The sequence below is a fragment of the Clarias gariepinus genome, chromosome 7 (assembly GCF_024256425.1).
Source record: "Clarias gariepinus isolate MV-2021 ecotype Netherlands chromosome 7, CGAR_prim_01v2, whole genome shotgun sequence".
NCBI lineage: Eukaryota > Metazoa > Chordata > Actinopteri > Siluriformes > Clariidae > Clarias > Clarias gariepinus.
Window position 1 is genome coordinate 17952358 of NC_071106.1, and position 23620 is coordinate 17975977.

Here is a 23620-nt window from a genome sequence, read left to right on the forward strand (position 1 = left end):
GCCCACATGCAGATCCGCATGCAATGCTACCATTACCTGCGAATCGAGTATGCAATCAACTCACTGCCACTCCTCACACTGCTCTAATGTTTTAACAGCACTTAATTCTGCTTGTTCCTATATTCAGTGAGGAAAATCTGTGACATGCTCATAGCATGACACAAAAGTTGATGATGACCCTATTTATTGATATATTCTGTAAAAAAAGACATCAGTCCAAACTAACCTACATGACAGGTCTGTCATGTAATATGTTGCTTTCTTTGCAGGCATGCAAATATTCTTCCGTAATGGTATTTATTTATTTCAAAATTATTCCCAAAAATAGTGAATGATTTTGAACATAATGATGCAGACATGATAAACATACGTTATATGGACAAAAAGTTAATTATTGAATTTAGGTGTCCCTGCCCCTAATCCCCAGTGAAGAGCAATCTTAATGCCTCAGCATACCAGGACATCTTAGGTAATGTTATGCTTCCAACTTTGTTGCAACAGGTTGGGGATGAAATTTGTCTTCCATTTTTGCAAAAGGGGGGACCAACTCCATATTGATTTATATATATTTGGATACAGGCGGCACGGTGGTGTAGCTGTTAGCACTGTCGCCTTGCACCTCCAGGGTACGGGTTTGATTCCCGGCCAGGCTCGATTCCCATCTCTGTGTGCGTGGAGTTTGCATGTTCCCCCTGTTGCTTAGTGGGTTTCCTCCGGGTACTCCAGTTTCCTCCCACACTCCAAAGACATGTAGGTTAGGCTAATTGGCGTTCCCAAATTGTCTGTAGTGTGTGAATGAGCATGTGTGTGTGCCCTGTGATGGATTGCCACCCTGTCCATATAGACGATGAGTGAGAGTGAGTATTTGGATACAATGTCACTGCAGATTTGGCCAAATCCCTTTAGTGTATATAACAATAGTATTTATACATATAGGGTATATAACAAAAATGTGCATTAAACATAATATGATGCCTTAGACTTTTGCACAGTAATGCAGATAGATAGATAGATAGATAGATAGATAGATAGATAGATAGATAGATAGATAGATAGATTTTGCATGCGGGCGAGTATCGCTGTGTATGCTGCCATCTGGTGGACATTTTTCTTTGAAAAGAAACATGTTAAGGATAGAATTGAGTCTCCAAACGGCTAGTTAAATAATTATCCAGTGAATTATAAACTCTGCAATGAATTTCCGATAAAAGGCTTGAAACCTTCGGAGGACTAAAACTCCCCTTCCAATTTAAATCGGTCATTATGAAAAGGATAACTGCAGTCGATATATATTTTAAAGTAAATGAGTTAAGAGTTTAACGTTATTGTAAAACGTCAAAGTCAAATTTTAAGTAATTTTATTCGACAACAAGAGCAAAATCTACAGCTTATTTCCAGTCGTCACAGGACTGTTACTTTGACAACGAGAGGAAAAAAACGCGCCGCGGTGTCGGAAGTGCTGCGACTTTTCACACCGGAAGTCGAAAAATCAGCTGATCGAGGTGTTTTTAATAGAAGTTGCCGTTGGAAGTGTGAAGGGTTGGGTGTTTTTATTGTGTCGCGCGGATGATAAACACCAGCGGGAACTGAAGGATAAACGGAGGCACGAGAAGTGGGACTGAATCCTGAGAGAGCTGGAGCGGTGTGTGAGCAGTCTCTGTGTGTGTGTGTGTGTGTGTGTGTGTTTAAACTCGCTAGCTGTTGAACCTTAGTGAAGAAAGAAAACAAGGCTAGACGAGTCCCTAGAGTGTGTGTTTGTTTGTTTTTTTGTTTGTGTGTTTGTTTATGCATTGAAGCCGTTAGATATTTGAACCGAGCCTGAGGAGAAACGGCAGTTAACCTAATGAACAAGCTTCCTTCATGAGCTGAGAGAGTCGAATTAGTAACGTTACACCAGAGCGAAGACAATAACACGGGGTGTTTTTCAGTTCAGGAGGGCGACCAGGTTGCACAATCTCTGAGTGTGTGTGTGTGTGTGTGTGTGTGTGATGTTGGTAGTGCTCGAGTTCAGAGTGTCTGTGTGCATGATAAACATTTCTCCTCAACAGCTGGACTGATTGCCTTTTCACAGAATAGTCAGAGGAAAGACATCCTGTCCTGTTTAAGTTTTAAGTGTGATGTTATAGCTATTTATACCAATTTTCTTTGTAAATATGTATTTCTAAGCAAGTGTGTTTGCATTCACACGCAAGTATTTTCTTATTTCCTGTATTTATAAGTATGCAGACACTGTGGATCCGCGGATAGCAGAGTTAAAGATTAGGTTTAAACTGAAAATCGTGTTTAAAACTTTAATGTGGCCTCAGATAGAAGGGCAGGTGAGACTGACACTGGTGTGACAGCGGTTTTAGTATTGTAGTTAGTGTGTGTGTGTGTGTGTGTGTGTGTGTGAGGAGAGAGAGAGGGGGGAAAGGTCCAGCTCTGGCCCAGTCCGAGAAGCCCGTTGAAAACCCAATGCTGGATCTGGAGGTGGTTCCTGAGCGCTCTTTGGGAAATGAACAATGGGAATTCGCATTAGGTAAGATGCAAAGCTATCAGTTTTTTTTCTGTCTTAAATCAAAATTGAGAGGAATGTGAATACATTGTTGTACAACACGGTGGTGTAGTGGTTAGCACTTGTGGTCTAATACCTCCATGGTCAAGGGCTCGATTCTCGCATAGAGTTTGCATATTCTCTCCGGGTACTCCGGGTTTCCTCCCACAGCCCGAAGACGTGCAGAATTGGCGCGTCCAAACCGCCTGTAGGGTGTGCCCTGCCTTGTGCCCAAAGTTTCCTGGGATAGGCTCCAGGCCTTCCACAACCCTACATACAGAATGAGAAATATAGAAGGTGTACAGTACTGTGCAAAAGTCTTAGGCACTGTAGTATCTGTAGTATAAATTGTATTTGTATGTATGTGTGTGTTTTTTATGATATGTGTCATTATGTACAAAACCATTCACTAAAAAAGGAATAAATAAATAACATTTTTAAAAAAGAATATTTGCATGCCTGTAAAGAACGCAACACATTACATGACAGACTAGTTTTTAGATGGAAACAAATAATGATCCTAAGGGATCCTAAGTTGCATGAAAATAGAAAGGAGCAAGTGTGACAAACTTAACAGAAGACCTTATATTCTCCAGCACTCTCAGTGACACCTAACAGCTGTTTTACTTGCAAAAGTCTTGGGCACATCCCAAAACAATACCTTCAGCAAAGATGCTTTTGAAATCATTTCTGTAAAAAAGATACTCCTACATAGAGCACTAAATAGTAGTGAAATAAACACAGACAGTGTTTGGTGTAAAAACTCTTTGCTTGAAAATAATCAGTAGTGTTGAATACAGATTTGTGCAGTTTTAAAAGTACAACAGCTGTTAGGTTGTACTGAGAAGGCTGGAGAATGATTTCTTTTGGTAATTTGTCACACTTGCCCATATCTATTTTCATTCAAAACCCAGGATTCTATGCAAAAATATATCACAAAGTCCAGCTGAGACTCATATAAAGTTACACTGTGTTTAGTACTCTTTTCTTTCATCAGAACTAACCTTATGGCTAACTCGAAACAAAAGAGTTTAAATTGTACTTGATTGTACTTGATTGGGTCAGTGGAACTGCAGAAGCTTTATATGAGTCTCAGCTGCAGATATGTACAAGGGGGCCTAAAAGTGTGACTCCATAGTCAAACAAGCAAATGATGTAAAATTCACCAACAACTTTACTTAGCGAAGAACTCTGTTCTGCATACGTTAAACTAAGTCTAGTTTAATCTACAATTGGTTTTGAATCTGTCTTGTGTTATACCAAACAGTTTACATGGTCATTATCACAAATTTACTTGCATTTAAATAGAGGCCAGGTGGCACAATAGACTAGTGGTTAACACTGTGTCCTCACCTCCAGTGTCAAGGTCTTGAGTCCCGCCTCGGGTCCGGTGGGTTTCCTCCCAGTACTCTGATTTCCTCCCACAGTCCAAAGATATACAGAATTTTCCGTAGTGTGTGCGTGTCTGTGAGAAACTGGTGCCCCATTCAGGGTCCTGCCCTGCCTAGTGTCGCCAGTCCCATGAGATAGTTCCACAGAACTAAGTCAACTTGGTATCTTTCAAAGTTTTACTGTTTTAGTACAAATTTAACTAATTATTTTTGTGCCGAGCATAAAAACATATAATAACCAAGACCATTGTTGTAATTTGTTCCTCTGCACCTCAATCTTGATTTAAGACAGTCTTGGAAAAATCCGAACTATCCCTTTAAGGCTTTGTGCCAGGGTGCCAGCTGCTAGAGTTGGGACCTTGAGTGAGGGAGATACTTAACCCCCTGCTGGGTTGTGTGAATCATGCATAGACATGCAAGAAGCAAGTTCTATTGTAAAATGTACAGTGTGCACCAATATTTATTTTTGTTTACTAAAGCAGGAAGGTTTAGCTATTAATGTATTATTAATATTTTGTTTACTTTCCTTTAAACAACTTTAAAAGCAAAACATCGCTTAATAATACAGTAAGAGGATTGTTCTCAACAGATCTTTAAACAGCATGGATACATCTTTCCCATGACCAGATGACGTTTTACCCTTAACATTAATTTAAACTATAGTTCTGTTAACATTAGATTGCTAACTGGTTGTCTATGACACAGTCCTCCCTCAGGGGAAAAAAACAACAAAAAGATTTTATTTCTAGGCATGCGTAAGGATGCACATATTCTGATATCTCAAATGAAGGAAACCAACTGTATTTATAATATTGACAAGACATTATGCTGCACGCATATTATGAAACTCTGTCTAATTCTTGTGTATATTGTTTGAAAATAGTTTTTATCAAAAAAAATTCTCATTATTCTTTGTCACTTAGTGGATAAATGAAAGAGACAAATTATTATCTCATGCTAATTTTCATGTACAGAAACGGTTAGTCATTTGATCGCAAATAATTGTTTTTATTTCCAAAAGGAATGCCATTGGCCCAGGCCATCACCATCTTGCAGAAGCACTGCCGAATTATCAAGAATGTCCAGGTGCTCTACAGCGAACAAGTAAGGGTTAATAAATCATTGATAGTTTTCATTGAGAAGATGCACTAATGAAGATAAAATGACGGTACATCATGTTTCTTAAACCTCGGTCTCTTCCTAACAGATGCCACTCAGTCACGACCTCATACTCAACTTGACTCAGGATGGAATTAAACTACTGTTTGATGCCTGCAATCAGAGACTGAAGGTTGTCTGTGTGTCTTGTGTCTCTCTGTGTCTGTCTCTATGGGTGTGAGTCTGTCTGTGTGGTTCTGTGTTTGCTTTACAATTGATCGCCTAAAAATTGATTATGGACCCTGTGTAATTATTTAATAGCAAAAGGCTGCTATTTATTACAGGTAATATACATATGGTTGGGAATTTCTGTAGTGTATTCATTTATTTTTATAAATACTCTTGAGGTGATGAACAACTATTGGCAAGCATCCTCTTAATAATTTGTACCTTTACTTCCTTTTAACCTAGATAAATATATATATATTTTGCAAATATTTTTATTGAAAAAAGGAAAACAATACAGTACTTGCAGTTACAGACATATAATTTACCTTCTTCATTTTTCTAAATAAATATATTTATATATTATTGAAAAAACAACTAAACAAAAACACTTAAAAAACAAAGAACAGATGATAGCCATTTGTGTAGAATTAAGTGTAAGTGAGCGATCGGGAATCACAAATATAGCAATCAGAGAACAAGGTTGGAGAGTTACTCCAAGAACAGTTGACATAATAGCAAAATAACCTGTCCAGAAATCTTCTAGCTCAGGACATAGAAAAAACATGTGGCTAAGGCAGTGGTTCTTAAACATTTTCTGTCATTCCCCACTTAAGGGGGTGGGCGAATTTTCAAGCCCCACTTGTCAACAAAATGATAACGAAAACGGCCAAGTTTACTATTTATTAAAATATCAATTTCTAAACCAATAAGATCAAATAACGGCAAGTTCAAAACAGATAAAATACACGTGCAATTGTTATAACAGGCTTACTTCGTCACTTATCTAGAGCTTTCTTTCAAAGAAGTCGAGTGGCTTATTAACGTGACTGGGGTGTGTTGTCTCTGAGTGTCTTCCTACTTTGTTGGGTGGTTTAGGACACAAAACACACACAGGTCTCTCCTCTGCCCCCACCATCCCCACCATGAATCCAAGCGCAACATAGGCTTCATCATAGGCTTGATAGTGATGAATCACCTGCTTTTTTGTGGTCCATGTAACAAATGTATCCATTGAAGTTATTATGCTCACTACATACAGTACGCTACTGACCCGGTGTTATGCTCTAAAATGCCCCCCCTGCCACGGATTGCCTCCCCTACATAATCTCTTTCAAATAGTATATTAGAACATAAATTTATAGGTTTATGGTTTACAAATTACAAATTATAACAAACGAATTTAATTATAAAATAAGCATAAAAAATGTTGTATAGGGGAAAAATATATAAATTATACATATTTTTTCATATACAACATGTATATTTTTATATTGCTTATTTTATAATAAAAATCGTTTCCTATAATTTTTCACCACAAACAATATTTATTTAGTGTAATTTGTGATAAATAATTTGTTATTTGTACATTGACAAACCCCTACAAAATAAATATGCCATAAAATAATCATTTTTGGGGATTTGTATTAATCGTCTCGACGGCTGTCACGTGCCTAGGATTAATTATAATAGTAATAATACATTTGATAATAATAAACCTTTGAATGTATGTCCTAATATAATATTTGATAGAGATTACGTGTGTATGTGTTGGGGGAGGGGGGGATGGGTTTGGGCAATCCGTGGCAGGGGGGCACTTTAGCGCATAACACTGGTTTGTGTCCGCGGTAAAGTTAGTTTGATATTCGCATCTCCGAATTCAATAGCTGCGTAAATAAACCTGCGCAATAAGATACCCACATACATTTCCTCTCTACATTGTCTTTAAGCTACATCCGCCTTAAATTATACAAGTTTAAAAGCATAAACACCATTATTCTCTACGGCGCAACGAATGATTTAGGGATCATCGCAAAATGACGCATAGCAACAGAAAGCGTAGAACGATATTAATCTTCCCTTCTGTTCAGCGCCTGAAGGATCAAAAAGCAACTTTGTTACCACACTAGAAACTAGAAATGCCAGACTAGTACTGCCTGATAAAATATTAATGTTTAACAAAAATACAGTAACATCAGCATACACATTGGAATAAATAAAATTACATATATAATACTGAATGTTTCCTTATATATTGTTCCTCTGCAATTACCATGCCGACGTTAAACCGTTATTGTTGCACTATGGTTCCACTTTTTCTCTGATGTTATTTTAATTTACTTGTATTAATGATCCATTTCTTTGCATGTGATTGTTTAGTTTCGAGTGTCCGATGTTTATTGTCAATAAAGAAAAGCATGAATTATAATAGGTACTTTCCTATTATTTTCTACTAATTCCCTCATGTTCATTGCGCCCCACCTGTCATGTCTGTATTCCCCACTAGTGGGGCGCACCCCACACTTTGAGAACCACTGGACTAAGATGACAGGGAGAGCCATGACATTTATTACATTTGTTTTCCACATCCGTATACATTTCAGAAAGTCTAGACTTAGAGAAATGCACCCTGTGTATGACCTTAAATTGAATAAGTCCAAGACGAGCACAAGAGGTGGAAGACCGTACCCTCGCCATAGCCTGTTCCCAGGACTCCTCATGTATTTAAATTCCCATTTCCCCCACCCATGTACACTTAAGCTTAACATTTGAGTGGATACTAAGAGCCGGATAGAATCAAAGAGTTTAGAAATGGTTCCTCTATGATAAGTAATAAATGATAGCATAATTTCCCACTGCTGTTCTGGAGGTAGATAAATACATTTTAATACAGAATGGGAGATTTAGATAAATATCGCAGTTTATGTTGCAGCCACAATATGCGTCAAAATAATAGCAATATAATTTGATCAAATTGTGCACCCCTTATGTCGTTTGTGCGTGCGTGTGCGTGCGTGTGCATGCTCATTTGTGATTTGTAAACTTGCTGTTGAACCTTTTTGTCATGTTTTATGTTCTGTCCGTTCTATTTTATGTTCACATTTTGTTAATTCTTGACATTAACCTGTGTTCACTGAGCCAAGCATTATTATTTATTTACAGGTTATTGAAGTGTATGACTTGAGCAAGGTGAAGCTGAAATACTGGTAAGTAATATAAATTATTCTTGTATTCACCAGACTATTTTAGAGACCTTTACACATTGCCAGATTTGAGACCGAACTTGTTGAGATTTTAGAAAATTGGGCCTGCATCTGGATGTATGTCAGAAGAAATCCTACATGTCAAAATAATTCCAGCATGCATCAAAATGGGAAATGTAGTCACTGACTAAACACACACCAGGTTATAGCAGTTTATAAGTTATTCAAATGTAGGTTATGGCAGTTTGCAGACTTGCTCATAATTTTTTTTTTTTTTATGTAAAAGTAAGGAAGGTAGAGCAAATCTGCCGAGATGTCCGAATTCTAAAAGTGTCAGTATTTTCTACTAGAAACTATACTTCAAATGATGACATTTAGTAGAGTATGCAGCAGGTTCATAGTTTCTGTAGTTACAGGTATCTAAAGCATGTGTGTCAACAATTCATAAGATATTGAGAGGTGCAAAATCACTTCATAGATAAATAGTGCACATTTTTGACAGCATGTGAAATTTTGTCAACCCAGCAAAAAGTTTGGGAAGCCAGTTTTAGACTTCAGGTAGTCCTTGACTTAAGTTCTTGTCCAGTAGCATGTTCGTAAGTCTGATTTGTTCTTAAGTCCAAACAAATGAGGTTTATACACCTTCAACTCAAATATATACCATGTAAAGCATACCAACCCACTTGACTAAATCTGTCCCCTTTCCCCACACTGTGGCCAAAAATCATAATCACCCCTAAGGACATGAATCTCAAAATGAAAAGCTGTCTCTGCACCTTTAAATCGTGAAAGGAACCTGGATGTCATTTTGTCTTTAGAGCTTTTTTCTTTTTTTCTTTGTACAATAGACGTGAACTACTTACGTGATTGTCTGTTCGTACCTACTGAAATTCTTAACTTAAATGTTCTACCTGTATTTAAAAGATTTTTGTAATGAAAAAAAAACATGATAAAAAAAATTATAATAGTAGTAGTACTAATCAGAACAAACTATTTCATCTTTCTTATCTTACAGCGGAGTACATTTTAACTCTCAGGCAATAGCACCCACCATAGAGCAGATTGACCAGTCCTTTGGAGCTACTCATCCAGGAGGTATAGCATATCTGTCATCTCCTGCACTAGAACAATGAATGCTTTCTTTACTATGACCTGCAAGTGTACCCTGTGTTTAGGTGTTGCTTTAGAGAACTGTATGCCTTAGGCATGCAGTGACCTTTTAGAGGATCCCTTGTGGTAATTAAGTGATTCTCCGTCCCCAGTGTACAATGCTGCAGAACAGCTCTTCCATCTGAACTTCCGAGGTCTCTCATTCTCCTTCCAGTTAGACTCATGGAGCGAAGCCCCAAAATACGAGGTGAGCTGTCAGCGCACATTGTTGCATGTGCTCTTCTAGTGATGTATTGCTGCACACGAAGCTTGAAATATTTTTTATGATGCATCATAGTTCAAAATTGTATCACACCTGTCAACTGGCTGTTCTCAGGAGAACCTAGAAGCAATAAAACATAACATGACATGTAGTTAAAGGGATGTAAACAATGGCAGGATAATGTGATTTTTCTTTCCCCACCCTGAAGAAAATTATTTTTACATCATAATGTTTTTTTTTATTATTATTCTTATACCATAGCAGTTTCTCAATTTTTCCAAAATTTCTTTCATAAATGAATCATGATATGATTTTTATAACCTATTTATAGTTACATGCTCATTCTTAGAGTGATATTTTTTATCAATTACATTACAGCACCTCCAAACAGTTGTAGCCTTTTTTATACAGTGGATCCTTGGATTATGAGCATATTTTTTTCCCGATGCGGGCTCATATTTCAAGACAGTCGTAAACCAAATAGAATTTTCCCATGGAAACTTAAATTATTCATTCCACAGATTTAAAAAATAAATACATAAAAATAATTAACACAAAATATAAGGTAAAAATAAGACAAATTAACCTGCACTTTACCTTAAAAAAAAAAGTAAACATAAATCACGACAGATAAGTGTTTCCATTTGTGCACGCAGGCGCTGTGTGTTTGTGTGTGTGAAGCTAAAGTAAGGAGCGCCTCCACTCTTCCCCTTCTCATCTTACACAGTTACCCTTCTTCCACTCTTTTTACACACAGGGCACAGGGCACTGGAGGGCACACAGACACAAAAAGAGGAAATGGATCTTTAACCTTTCTAATAAGACTTTCTTTTGCTTTTCACACACGCTGTACACACACACATATACAGACACAAAATAAAATATGTTTTACGCACACAAACATGGTCACAGTGTTCTAGTAAACAGTACACAAGTGCATGGATGTTGATTATACTTGTAAGAGACACGCACTAAGACCCAGCAGGAGAGACGATTACACACAATTCTGCAGCGCAAGATAGATAAAAAACGTAGAGTCAGTTGTGATCACTTGACGTCCGCCGTCAAAACAAGAAGCGCATGCGTGATACATGATACTCTGTACTCATAAACCAAGACTTGTTAGTCAAAATGTATTAAAACTCTTTGCTCGTCTTGTGGCGCACCCTTGAAACCGCATTACTTGCAACACGAGGTTTCATTGTATATTCAAGACTTCTTTCATAAAGATCTCCTGGCAGAAACCTTAACCAAAACAGCAATTTGACATTTTTATAGTATCCCACGTTATAACACAGCTATAATGCACACAATAGTTTCCTGCTTCCTCCTTTCATTCTTAACTGTTATAAATTGTCTTAAAGGTATGTTATGTTCAAAGGCCTTTTTTTTTTTTTTTTTTTTTTTGCATTCTAAAGCCACACCTACACCTGCATGCCAATCCATTACAAGTTGTTTTACTTTGACAGCCTAACTTTGCCCATGGCTTGGCCTCCCTGCAGATTCCTCATGGGGCTACAGTGAAGAGGATGTACATTTACACTGGAAACAACCTTCAAGAAACAAAGTAAGCACTTTGTGCTTGTGTTCATGTGTGTGTGCATGCCGGTCATGGCAATCGAATCATAATCTCAGAACGAAAAAATCCTACACTAGAAAAATACAAGAAACTGTCTCTTTGAAAGTAAAATAAGGGTAACTAAGGGTGGGTCTGGAGGTACAGTAAAAACCAGTTGCCAGCTCTAAAGTACAAAAAAAATTAATTTACTAAGGGCTCTATTGTCCTGTTTCTGAGGACCCGAATATGCTCTTTTACACATACATTTTCTCAATCATTTATCACCATGGGAAAAACCAAACAGTCAAGTTGACCTGCGAACCTAATGGGTTTAAAAATACATCATAATAATTTAAAAACCCAATTAGGCAGAATCAGGGTCTTAATAATAAAGTTTTGAAGAGCTGAGTTATTTGTCCCAGACAGCTTAGCTTTGCTCATTGCTTGGTCTCGCTGCAGCTTCTCTCAGTTGAGGGAATTTAAGGTTGAATGAGAATGGTGAGGTAGATAAAATAATTAACTTCAGAATTGCTTTAAGTTTAACACTTTATCCATAAAAACAAACAGTTTGAAATGAAACCCCTAACAATCCTAACACCCAAAACCTCTAATTTCCCTATCAGGATATTCAGTCTAAAACCTGTTTGCAGCTACCAGGAACTTGAATTGGTTGTAGGTGGAATATTTAACAGTATAATACTTTGTACTCTAGAAACCTGTGGTCTAAATTCAAGATAAAAGTTTTAATATAAACCAGCTTAATCTGTACTGCATTTACTCTAACAGTGTTAAAACATTAAGCTGCTGCTCTTCTCTCCAGGAACACCTAATGTTACCCCAACGTAGGGAAGATAAATGGGCAGAAAGAATATGTTAATTCTAACAAGACGGAAACAATCTAATCAAGTGGCTCATATTTAACTTGAGAATGGATTATCACAAGGTTTACAACTCCTCTTGTTCCGATTGAAAATTCATTCCAGTCAGCCAGATCAGGTCAGACTGAGAAGTTTATGTAATGGAGTTTTGTTCTGATTGGACAAATACTTCCATTGTTAGTGGAATACTTGGGTAACACCAGTAATACAGGTAAACACAACAAAAAATTTTGGAAGGACCATATCAGTTTTTTACAAACCTTTTTTTGCCATACTTTTTTGGGATTTTTTTCATAAAATCTAAATATAGAAACTTGACACATGTGTTAATGCATTATGACATGTATGCTCAAAATTTCATTACATGCATTATATATTTAAAACATGAACAGATTTATATTATCAATTATTAGTTAGGTCATAAACTTTTTAGAAAATAATCTCTTCCTGAATACTTACTTTATGTACTTCACATACTTGTATCCTGAAGTGTAATTGGCACAAATTGTCTGGGTTATTTTCAAGCATGAAGAGAGATAAATGACTTTAAGTTCAACCCATTTGCCGGAGTGTCTATAAATGTAACGCTGTTCGGTGTGAGTGGGTCTTTCTCACAAAAGAGAAGTGTTGGATATGCTCCCTAGACATGCTGCTAATTTAATGATCAGTGCTAATGCTTTCTTTTTACAACACATTAGCTGGAGGATTGAGAGCAGGGTTTAAAATATCATTTGCTTTTAAGTGCTTAAAAGTCTTTAAAACTATTTTCTTCATTTTATCTCTACATTATACATTACAATCTATCTCCCTCTCTTGCACACTTAAAATAAATAAATAAATAAATCTCTTTCTTTCACTCTTAGGGCTCCTGGAATGCCCCTGGCCTGTTTTCTCGGTAATGTGTATGCAGAGAGTGTGGATGCTCTGAGGGATGGAACAGGACCTCTGGGTCTCAAGCTGCGCATCCTCACTGCAGGTTCGGACCGACATTAGTACCGTTCGCTGTTTTTAATTTTGATGATTACAGCTCATAAAAATTCAAACCCCAGTATCTCGAAATTCTGTGCTTTGGCCAATTAAAATCATTTTTAGTAAACCGGTTAGTGGTAGTTTTCTGTTTCACTCATCTCAAGCTCTTATAATACTGTGGTTATTTAACAGCACATCTCTGACAGTAGTGCTGGCTATAAATTAAATCACAGTGCTTGTTCCTGTATGCTTTAGCAAAAACCCATTCCCAAGGATTTATATAAGTCTAGTAATAAAAGGCTAATAAGAAACAGATTTGTAAAGCTGGTCATGTAACAAGGTAATAAAATAGCTAATTGTTTAAATGGTGATGTTTTCTGCAAGGGTATATTGATTTATGGATGAAGTCTCTGTTGACAGAATTTTGCAATAGGCAGTGAGAATTTCACTACAGGGAAAATTTCTGGATTTTCAGGAGGACATTGTACTTTCCAGTTTCGTGTTTATTTCTAGACAAAAGTAGGTTAATAAGTTTTTTTAGTTTTTTTTAAAGTTACCATATAGGTGTTGTAGTTGTACTTGCTTCACAGACATTTTACTAAATTAGCACACCTATAATTAGTTAAAAAGCAACATGTGTTGCTCAATTATTAAATAAAAACAAGAATCACTAGTAAATGTGTGGTATCACTAGAAACTGTGTGGTATACGCAGCATAGAACATGCAGTTCTTACTTGGCTTACCACTTTGTTAATTGTTTTCCCAAAATGGCACTTCCAGTATTATTCCTTACGTAATTTGAAAGAAACATATATATATATATATATATATATATATATATATATATATAGCATCTCTCATCTATGGGTTAACTGGCCAATCACAAGTAATGAGCAAGCATTGAGACTGATCATGAGTTTCTCTTTTGTGTGTGTGTGTGTGTGTGTCTGTCTGTGTGTGTGTCTGTCTGTGTGTGTGTCTGTCTGTGTGTGTGTCTGTCTGTGTGTGTGTCTGTCTGTGTGTGTGTCTGTCTGTGTGTGTGTCTGTCTGTGTGTGTGTCTGTCTGTGTGTGTGTCTGTCTGTGTGTGTGTGTGTGTGTGTGTGTGTGTGTGTGTGTGTGTGTGTGTGTGTGTGTGTGTGTCTGTCTGTGTGTGTCTGTCTGTGTGTGTCTGTCTGTGTGTGTGTCTGTCTGTCTGTCTGTCTGTCTGTGTGTGTGTGTGTGTGTGTGTGTACTTTCTCAGGCTCTGGCCCAGGAGTGTTGGCTGATGCAAAAGTGAGGGCAGTAGAGAGGAACATCTACTTTGGTGATTCGTGTCAGGATGTTCTGAGTGCTCTGGGCTCTCCGCATAAGGTTTTTTACAAGTCTGAGGACAAGGTAGTGACACCACAATAATCTCCTCATTTCTAAATTCTTGTTTAAAAGTACCTGATTGGTTTCTGCACGTCAGTTAAGGCCTGGTTATTCAACACTCCAGTAGCTGAGACCTGCCTTTTAATTGTCCAGGGATTGAATTACCTTATTACTGAAGTTTTCACCAAGCACTTAAATTAGGATATCTCAAGCACAATAAGACTTGTGGTATGCAACATACCAGGCAAAATAACAAACACATTCTATAGATATACTTACTGTCTACTAAATTTATGCACTAATTTAATAAGCCAATCATGTGGAAGTAGCACAATGCATAGAATCATCAGCACTAGGGGCTCCAGTTAATAGTCACCTTAATCAACAGACAGAGACCTTAAAAATTGGCCCAGGTCACTTTTTCCCCTTTAACTGAACTAAACTAATTTTCAGCTGTACAATTTCGGTGAGTCTCTGTCCATGATGGCTTCAGATTTAGATTCCTGTGTATGGGTGTGGTTTGGTGGTTGATTGTGTGTGGGTGGGGGTGTCTCAGTCCCCGACCTAGTGGACTAAAACGATGATGTTTTTTGCCCTCCTTTTTTTGCTTACTAAGTTTGTCTGCACAAAAGGCATGTGCTGTAAATGTAAATGCTGTAAATATCCATGTATTTGTGATGTATAAAACTCTCATGCCATCTTTCAGATGAAGATCCACTCTCCTTCTCCACACAAGCAAGTCCCGTCCAAGTGTAATGACTACTTCTTCAACTACTTCACCCTGGGAGTGGTAAGTGCCTATAGTAGGAAAGCAGCTGATTTTCTGCAGTCCAAGTCAAACAGTCAAGCAAATGTCCTGTCACAGTTGTTGCTTAAATTGCTTTTTGGTAGAAGCTTAAAAAGCTAAAAATCTGTAGTGTCAAAATTCTTATTGCAATATCTTAACAATTTATCATTTAAGAATAATACCCTTTTTTCATGTGAAATCTAAATTGGTGTGTGTGTCTGTGTACTGTATATATAGTGCACTTTTCTGTATGTTGTATTTGTACAAATAGACAGTTGTATGCAAGAACAGCATTGCCCTGACAGACTTCCTTTTTAATTCATCCTAGTCAATTAGCTTAGAATAACTATAACCAGCTAAATAGCAGTTGAACTCCACCACTGAGACATCACTACAAACCGACTTTATATGCCACTTAGCCTTCAATGGGAACTACAGCTTCAGAATGTCTGGTTGAAGACCAACTAAATACTGGGAAATTCCCCCTGGTGTCCAGAAAAACACATACACAAATACACATGCCTGGGAATTTCCCAGTGATTACGAGACAAAGGAGATAAATCCAATTTCCGTGACCTACTCCTACTTAAACTCACATGGCACAGTGATGCCTAGATTGGACTGTAGTTTTGTGAATCTTGGATAATAATTAAATTTGAACAATATAAAAAATGCAACCAACAACAATTTTCATTTTCATTTTCATATTTATACCAATAACCCTCTTCATGTTTCCCCTTCAGGACATACTATTTGACTCCACAACCCACCTGGTGAAGAAGTTTGTTCTTCACACCAATTACCCTGGCCATTACAATTTCAACATGTGAGTCTCTTATGCTCCTCTGTTTAACACTGTTTATCAGTGAATTCGGATGGAATGATCGTTTCCTCAGACAAGGAACGTTAAACAGCTAGTTTGGTTTTTGCAGAGCAGAAATTGATTGTGAATAGATTTCTGCATGTTTCCTCATGAAATATAAAATTTCTGTAGATAAACGATGCTCTACATCAGTGGTTCTCAAACTTTTTCTGTCATTCCCCACTTAAGGGGGTGGGCGAATTTTCAAGCCCCACTTGTCAACAAAATGATAACGAAAACAGCCAAGTGTACTATTTATTGAAAAATCAATTTCTAAACCAGTAAGATCAAATAACACCAAGTTCAAAACAGATAAAAAACATGTGCAATTGTTATAACAGGCTTAGTTTGTCACTTATCTAGAGCTTTCTTTCAAAAAAGTTAAGTGGCTTATTAACGTGACTGGGGAGTGTTGTCTCTAAGTGTCTTCCTACTTTGTCTCGTGCTGTCTGCTGCCAGCGGTTTAAGACACAAAACACACACAGGTCTCTCCTCTGCCCTCACCATCCCCACCATGAATCCAAGCGCAACATAGGCTTCATCATAGGCTTTTTGGTTGATTAGGCTGTTGTTGCTGAATCACCTGCTTTTTTGTGGTCCATGTAACAAATGTATCCATTGATGTTATTATGCTCACTACATACAGTACGCTACTGTGTTATGGTCTAAAATGCCCCCGACCTAGGCCACAGATTGCCCACCTAAATTCATAGGTTTATGGTTTACAAATTATAACAAATGAATTTAATTATAAAATAAGCAATATAAAAAAATGTTGTATAGGGGGAAAAATATATAAATTATATATTTTTTTCATATACCACATGTATATTTTTATATTGCTTATTTTATAATAAAAATCATTTCCTGTAATTTTTCATCACAAACAATATTTATTTAGTGTAATTTGTGATAAATAATTTCTTATTTGTACATTGACAAACCCCTGCAAAATAAATGTGCCATAAAATAATCATTTTTGGGGATTTGTATTAATCGTCTCGACGAGTGTCACGTGCCTAGGGTTAATTATAATGGTAATAATATATTTGATCATAATAAACCTTTAAATGTCCTAATATAATATTTGATAGAGATTATGTGTGTGTGGGGGGGGGGGGGGGGGGGGCAAACCGTGGCAGGGGGGCATTTTAGCGCATAACACCTGTTAGTTTGATATTCGCATCTCCGAATTCAATAGCTGGGTAAATAAACCCGCGAATAAGATACCCAGATATATTTCCTCTCCACACTGTCTTTCAGCTACATCCGCCTTAAATTATACATGTTTAGAAGCATAAACACCATTATTCTCTACGGCGCAACGAATGATTTAGGGATCATCACAAAATGCCGCACACCAACAAAAAGCGTAGAACGATATTGATCTTCCCTTCTGTTCAGCTCCTGAAGGATTAAAAAGCAACTTTGTTACCACACTGGAAACTAGAAATGCCAGACTAGTACTGCTTAAAAAAAATACAGAAACATCAGCATACACATTGGAATGAATAAAACTACATATATAATACCGAATGTTTCCTTATATATTGTTCCTCTGCAATTAACATGCCGACGTTAAACCGTTATTGTTGCACTATGGTTCCACTTTTTCTCTGATGTTATTTTAATTTACTTGTATTAATGATCCATTTCTTTGTGTGTCATTATTTAGTTTCGAGTGTCTGATAAAGAAAATAAAGATTTAATAAATCAATAAAGAAAAGCATGAATTAGAATAGGTACTTTCCTATTATTTTCCACTAATTCCCTCCCGTTCATTGCGCCCCACCTGTCATATCTGTATTCCCCACTAGTGGGGCGCGCCCCACACTTTGAGAACCACTGCTCTACATGCATAACGCTACACTAGTGGAAACTTTGTGGAACTTGTCATAATTTGTGGTACTTTTGCTACAATATTTCTTTCAATTTATACCAAGTACAAGCAAATAAAATTTCTCCCCCTTCCTGATTTCAGATACCACAGATGTGATTTTAGGATCCCACTTATCATTAAAAAAGGTAAGTGGGGGAAAATACAACTTGTTCACATTTTTTCCTGAGAGTATTGTCATGTCTTCTGCCTTGTCTTAAACATCTTTGTGTTTGTCAGATGGACTTGATGCTCAGGAGGAAGACTGTATCCTCACTACCTACCACAAGGTGACTGCACACTACGCGTGCCACTGTAGAAGAACACAAAATGAGTCTGAAGTTTTGTGATAAATTTGCAACTTTTTGTTTTGTTTTCCACATTCAGTGGGATCAGGTCCAGGAGTTGTTGGGACACCCTATGGAAAAACCAGTGGTGCTTCATAGGTGAGAGAGTCTGCACTGAATTAGGGGGAGGGGGGGTCATTGTGATTCAACTTTTTAATGTTTATTTAAAAGATGATTATTAGCCTTTGAAATAAGTGCACTAATTTTAGTTTTGCCTTTAACATAAAATTAACACTTTTTATTATGTATGCGTGCTTACTGTGAACAGAAATTTTCCGAACCTGAGTACATGAGACTGCTACTGACTTGGAGTTCAAGTCTAGGGGAGTTTTAGGGGACCTTGATGCAAAATGTATTTTTGTATTTGAGAATACTTTCATTAATTCATCAGTCAGTGGTATTTGTAGTTATTTGCTCTAAATATGTTTAATTAAGTAGTTAAGAAAAGGGTATTTTTAAGGAGAGCATTAATAATTTTGAATTATTAATATATATCTAATTACAGAAATGCCTCCACTTCTTCCTGATCATACAAGGTTACCATGTAACCTCTTTTAAAAAGCTTTATAATTAGCAGCTGGATTTTGGTACCATACTACCTAAGAACAACTTTGGTAAAATAAATAAAATTACCCCCCTAAACCTCCCGGCAGGAACCTGCAGCCCATCCAGGATATATTTTCTGAACAGGTTGAAAAAGCTACTAAATGTGAATAAACATCATATGTGACATCATATAAGACAATACCCTCCCCCACCCTGTAGCTCATCTCTGCTGTTCTTTGCTTGGGCGTGGCTCAATTCAGTTGGATATCTTGATTCCTTTGTGTGACTATTAATGAGTCGCCACATTGGCTCCCATGGCTTTTTAAAATTTTTATGATGTTTTAATTTGTACAGTATATGTTTGCGTTTGAGGTGGTAAAATGTGGTTCCTCTATAATCCTAAACTATTGGCAGGCAGCACAGCATTCTGTGTGGTATGATCGAATTATTTGCTTAGTTTGTTTAGAATTTATATATTTATTTATATATATATATATATATATATATATATATATATATATAAATGTCTTATTTAACACGTATTTAGGTGATCAGTGAGTTTTCTGTGAAAAGGCGTTATGGTAATTATTTATTTTTAGCACAGGTGATATACATTTTCTGTTTAAATCAGGTTATTGCAACACTTACACAACAACAATTTTGCAACAACATTGTTCAAGTTGTTGCAAAAAACTATGAAGGATTTTTGAGATCTAAAAAGTTTAATTTACTAAATTAGCGATGCACTTTTTTTGCAGGTCTTCATCTGCTAATAACACCAATCCCTTCGGATCGACCTTCTGCTACGGGCTGCAGAGGATGATCTTCGAGGTGTGTGAGTCTGTGTGTGAGTGTGAGAGTCTGTATGTGTATGTATGTGTGGTGTATACATGCACATATATGCAGTTACTGTATATCGGCCAATTGTGTACCAGCAGCACAATGAGTTCAATCATCAGACACAAGACGGTTCCCATATAGTTTGAACTTTTTAGAAACTGCTCATCTCTTTGCACTGTTTTTCATTTATTTCTTATGTTTGATGTGAACTAGTTAAGGGGTTAAGAGTGAACTAGTTAAGGGGTTAAGAGTGAACTAGTTAAAGGATTGCACTGCTGACACATGGATGGATTAGCATGTGTGTACTTCTTAAGCAGCAGACAAGTGTAGACTTTTATTAATTCTGTATAAGGTGCTTCGTACACACTAAAAGACGTCTCTTCTGTTAATTTCAGGTGATGCAGAATAACCACATAGCATCCGTGACCCTGTACGGAGCCCCCCGTCCTGCCAGCCTTCCACGTGCCGAGTCAAGCGCTCACTGAGATTCCCGTCCTGCCCGGTAGGGTCTACCAGCGCAGCGTGCCTTCCCTCACTGCTGCCACCACAAAAGCTTAAGAGCCGCGTTCTGGGAGTTTCTCAGTCATTGTCCTGCATCTGTCTGCCGCTCACTAGAAGGCCTGTCCTCCCTCGTTCTTTTATAGAAACACCAGACTGCATTGCTTCTTTCTCTCTCTCCTCTGTCAGTGTCAGCATAAGACACAAACACACACACACACACACACAAATAAGCATCTCACACACATTTGACAGGCTTAGAGAAGCTGTTAAGGTTTTATATTGCTAAAATCATTCTACACAAGATACAGACCTTCCTCTGGAGTGGATGTAACCCGCATTTTATCACACATCACATTCTTTAGACACACATTCTCTTCATTTCATTACAGCAGTGATGGCGCACACAGCTAACTGATAAATACAGCTCTGGGAAAAAAATAAGAGACCACTGCAAAATAATGCATGTGCATGTATTGGTGACATGAACAATTTTGTTTAATTTTTTCATGAACTGCCGACAATATTTTATCTAAATTCAACAAAACAAAATATAACTGTTATTTAGAGTGTCTATTTAAAGAAAATGACGTCACAACACATCAAAATAACCCCAGATCATGCAGTATTTGCAGTGCTTTAATAACTCAAACAAAACAAAATGCAAATGTAAACAAATTGTGTTAATGCTTTGGCTAAATAACATCTTTAGTATTAAATTAGTATTTGGTGGAATAACCTTGATTTGCAATTATAGCTTAAATGCATTTTGGCATGCTCTCCACCAGTTTTACACATTGCTGTTGGGTAACTTTATACAACTTATTTTTGCAGGAAGCTAAACAGATCAGCTTTGCTTGATGGTTTGTAACCATCCATTTTCCTCTTAATGATATTTCAGTTTTTTGGAGTAAATTGCAGTGGTCTCTTTTCTTCAGCCAGAGCTGTATGTGGCACAGTGGCAGCCACTGCATGACTAAAGTGTTGCTTTTTTTTTGTTTTGTTTTGTTTTTAAAGGTCTGTGTGTTGTACATTACTACAAGCACAAATTGGTTGCCCAGCGATGGTGTGTCAGTGCTGTGAAGGTTTCCTTGGCACATACAGACACAAGTGTATACACACAGCAAAGGTCTTTTTCCCTTTGTGATGCCGTGCGGTGCTAAATCTTCAGTTTAGCGTTCAGTCGGTTACCCATCATATTTGTGTGCTGTTTTTAAAATAAAGCATAGATTTTAACATTTGCACTAAACATGCAGCATACGTACTTGACAAGTGACTTTTTGACAACTTTCCTCTGAGGACCTTTGGAATTATTAAGTGTGTGAGGGAGAGATAATGTTCGAGTTCGAGAAGGCAGAGAAACATTGCTTTTCAAACTCTTAATTCAGCCCTCCTAATTTCCGTGTCTCACAGGCTTTCTACGTTCTACTCTCCTTTTCACCATGTTTGTGAATTTGATCTCATAAATGTTCTTTGTCATAAATCTTGATCCTTTTTTAATTTGCCAAAACATTAGCCAAAGAAGAAAGACTTTAAGAAGAAAGACAGATTACCAGAAAGTTAAAATCTTTTTTTTTTTTTTTTTTGGTAACTCCCAATGAATCATTATTATTGTTATTATTATTACCATTATATACTCTTGTATGCTTATTTAAAGGTATTGTAGTATTAGCTATCCTATCCTATGTTGCTTTGTTCTATTCTTTTGGTTTTTAGTCTATAGAGAGGTCTGGTGGTGTTTCTGTTCCAGACAGACATGAGGTTTTCCACGGCACTCTGCTGCTGTGTCCGTTTATGTACAGATCTGTAAATAGTGCATTCTTATTCATGGTCTTGTCCTTTTAAGCTCATGGTACTGTGTGGGTTCTGATCAGACTGAGTTTTTAAACCTAGGGGGTTCAGACACTGGGAGATGACGTGTGATGATCGCTGTGCTTACAGGATTTTCTTTTATCTTTGTCTAAATAAGAAGAGTCCCATATTTGTTAATGGTTCCCTTGCTAAATAAAACACACCTGAATCACCTCATCATTTCATTACCAGGTTTAGAGTTATGTTTAACAAGGGAAACCGTTACCACGCTGCAGTCTGACACTCTAGGTTCCTTTTTTTTTTTAAAAGTTAAGTCCCACCCACAATGGCAATTCCTTCTCGGTAGAAATGTGTCATGTTTTCCTTTGTATCAGGAGTGTTAGCCTCCACCGAACAAATCTTTGCAACTCCGGCTTCTGCAGCATGTGATGGCTTATTGATCGGTTTTAAAAAAGTTCTCAGTTTTACCCAACTGCTTACAGCAAGTTCCACACTAAGGAAAAAAAAAAGGAAAAGCTGGAACCTCTGTTAACGCTGTCATCCCTGAGCATGCTTGGCTTAAGTGTAAATGAAAGGATCTTAACTGCTTTTATGTATGTAAGCATGTACAGCTAAACTCCGATGGACAGTCTGTTATCGCTGTCTTGCAAAAAAAAAAAAAAAACTACATGAGTATGTACAAAATATAAAATGTCATGAAGGGCTTAGGAAGTCACAAATTAAAGTTAAAAATTCACTGGTACAGCCGTGGAAATTTTGTTTACCTGTAATGAGACATTTTTACATTCGTCGCACCAGATTTTTCCCAGCAGGTCATTCAGGCAGTTCTTCAGGACTCGCTGGTCACTCTTGCCGGTTGTGGTGTTTCAGCAGAACCAAACAAGCACTTTCATAGATTCTAGCTGGCGTTCCTATGGATAGTTTTTACATTCATACAAGGTTATTTTTTTTACATGCACAGTCTCAAGTTAAGAAATTCATCAAGAAAATACTGAAAAGTCATGCGGATTAGAAAACATTAGGAGAGAGCAGTGTGATGGGCTGACTAACTGCCCAATCTCAGGTGGACCTTTTAGTTTTTTTTAAGCCGGGAGCAAGCGAGTGCTTAATTTTCATCGACATCCTCAAACCCAATTTTGACTTTATGCTTATGTTGCGTTGGAATGATTCAGATTTTGCTCAGTGTAATGCACATGTAAATGCTATGTATTGTGGTCCGGACATGTTGTATGTTTTCATCCCACTTCCTCCTCCAAAGTGACTATTTTTTGTGACTTCAGTATATTTGGCCCATTTCTGGAAATGGGAGTCTTAATTAAACATTGTGAATCTTGATTCATTGCAATGTGGTGTTTTGTATTTCACAAGTAACACTTAGAACGTTGCTATTTATCAGTCGTATATATATTTTGTTTTCATTTGTGTTTAAAGCAATAAATCTAGCTGTGGTAAATAATTCATTGAAAGGGCCAGCTATAAGCTTAACAAGGCCTTTGAACCCATGCAAAAATGCTGTGACTAGTTTTTCTATTGTCTAGTCTACTGAAAGCATGACATTTGCAATTTTATAAAATGCATTAACTTTTGTTCATTAAACATTGTTACAGTGTGTTTAGCAAGAATAATATGTGAAGACTGGATGTAATAAATATCGGCAAAATTGTGGTGTTTTTTTTTTTATGAAAAATTAAG

The 23620-nt window shown here is 37.1% G+C and overlaps 1 protein-coding gene across 3 annotated transcripts; it reads left to right on the top strand.

Annotated features, from left to right (window-relative positions):
- Positions 1-1465: 1465 nt before the first annotated feature.
- phaf1 (phagosome assembly factor 1) lies at positions 1466-23592 on the top strand. Of its 3 annotated transcripts, none has more exons than XM_053500246.1 (16): positions 1466-2518; positions 4946-5028; positions 5132-5215; positions 8191-8234; positions 9247-9326; positions 9494-9588; positions 11073-11170; positions 12903-13015; positions 14263-14384; positions 15067-15150; positions 15891-15973; positions 17991-18034; positions 18126-18175; positions 18273-18331; positions 19537-19609; positions 20014-23592. In XM_053500246.1, the coding sequence occupies exons 1-16, from the start codon at positions 2455-2457 to the stop codon at positions 20101-20103; spliced, it is 1266 nt and encodes a 421-aa protein (XP_053356221.1). In that variant the 5' UTR covers positions 1466-2454; the 3' UTR covers positions 20104-23592. The 3 variants fall into 3 exon arrangements, with proteins under 3 accessions (XP_053356221.1, XP_053356220.1, XP_053356222.1); XM_053500245.1 differs by having other exon boundaries at positions 1467-2518; positions 14251-14384; XM_053500247.1 differs by having other exon boundaries at positions 1467-2518; positions 11106-11170; positions 14251-14384.
- Positions 23593-23620: the final 28 nt, after the last annotated feature.

What these genes read in the sequence shown, in the direction of transcription:
- phaf1 (XM_053500245.1), top strand. Translation starts at nt 2,455, where the DNA reads ATGCTGGATCTGGAGGTGGTTCCTGAGCGCTCTTTGGGAAATGAACAA. An exon ending in TTTACAAGTCTGAGGACAAG is followed by an intron (nt 14,385 to 15,066) that starts GTAGTGACACCA and finishes GCCATCTTTCAG; the next exon opens with ATGAAGATCCACTCTCCTTC. An exon ending in TGCAGAGGATGATCTTCGAG is followed by an intron (nt 19,610 to 20,013) that starts GTGTGTGAGTCT and finishes TGTTAATTTCAG; the next exon opens with GTGATGCAGAATAACCACAT.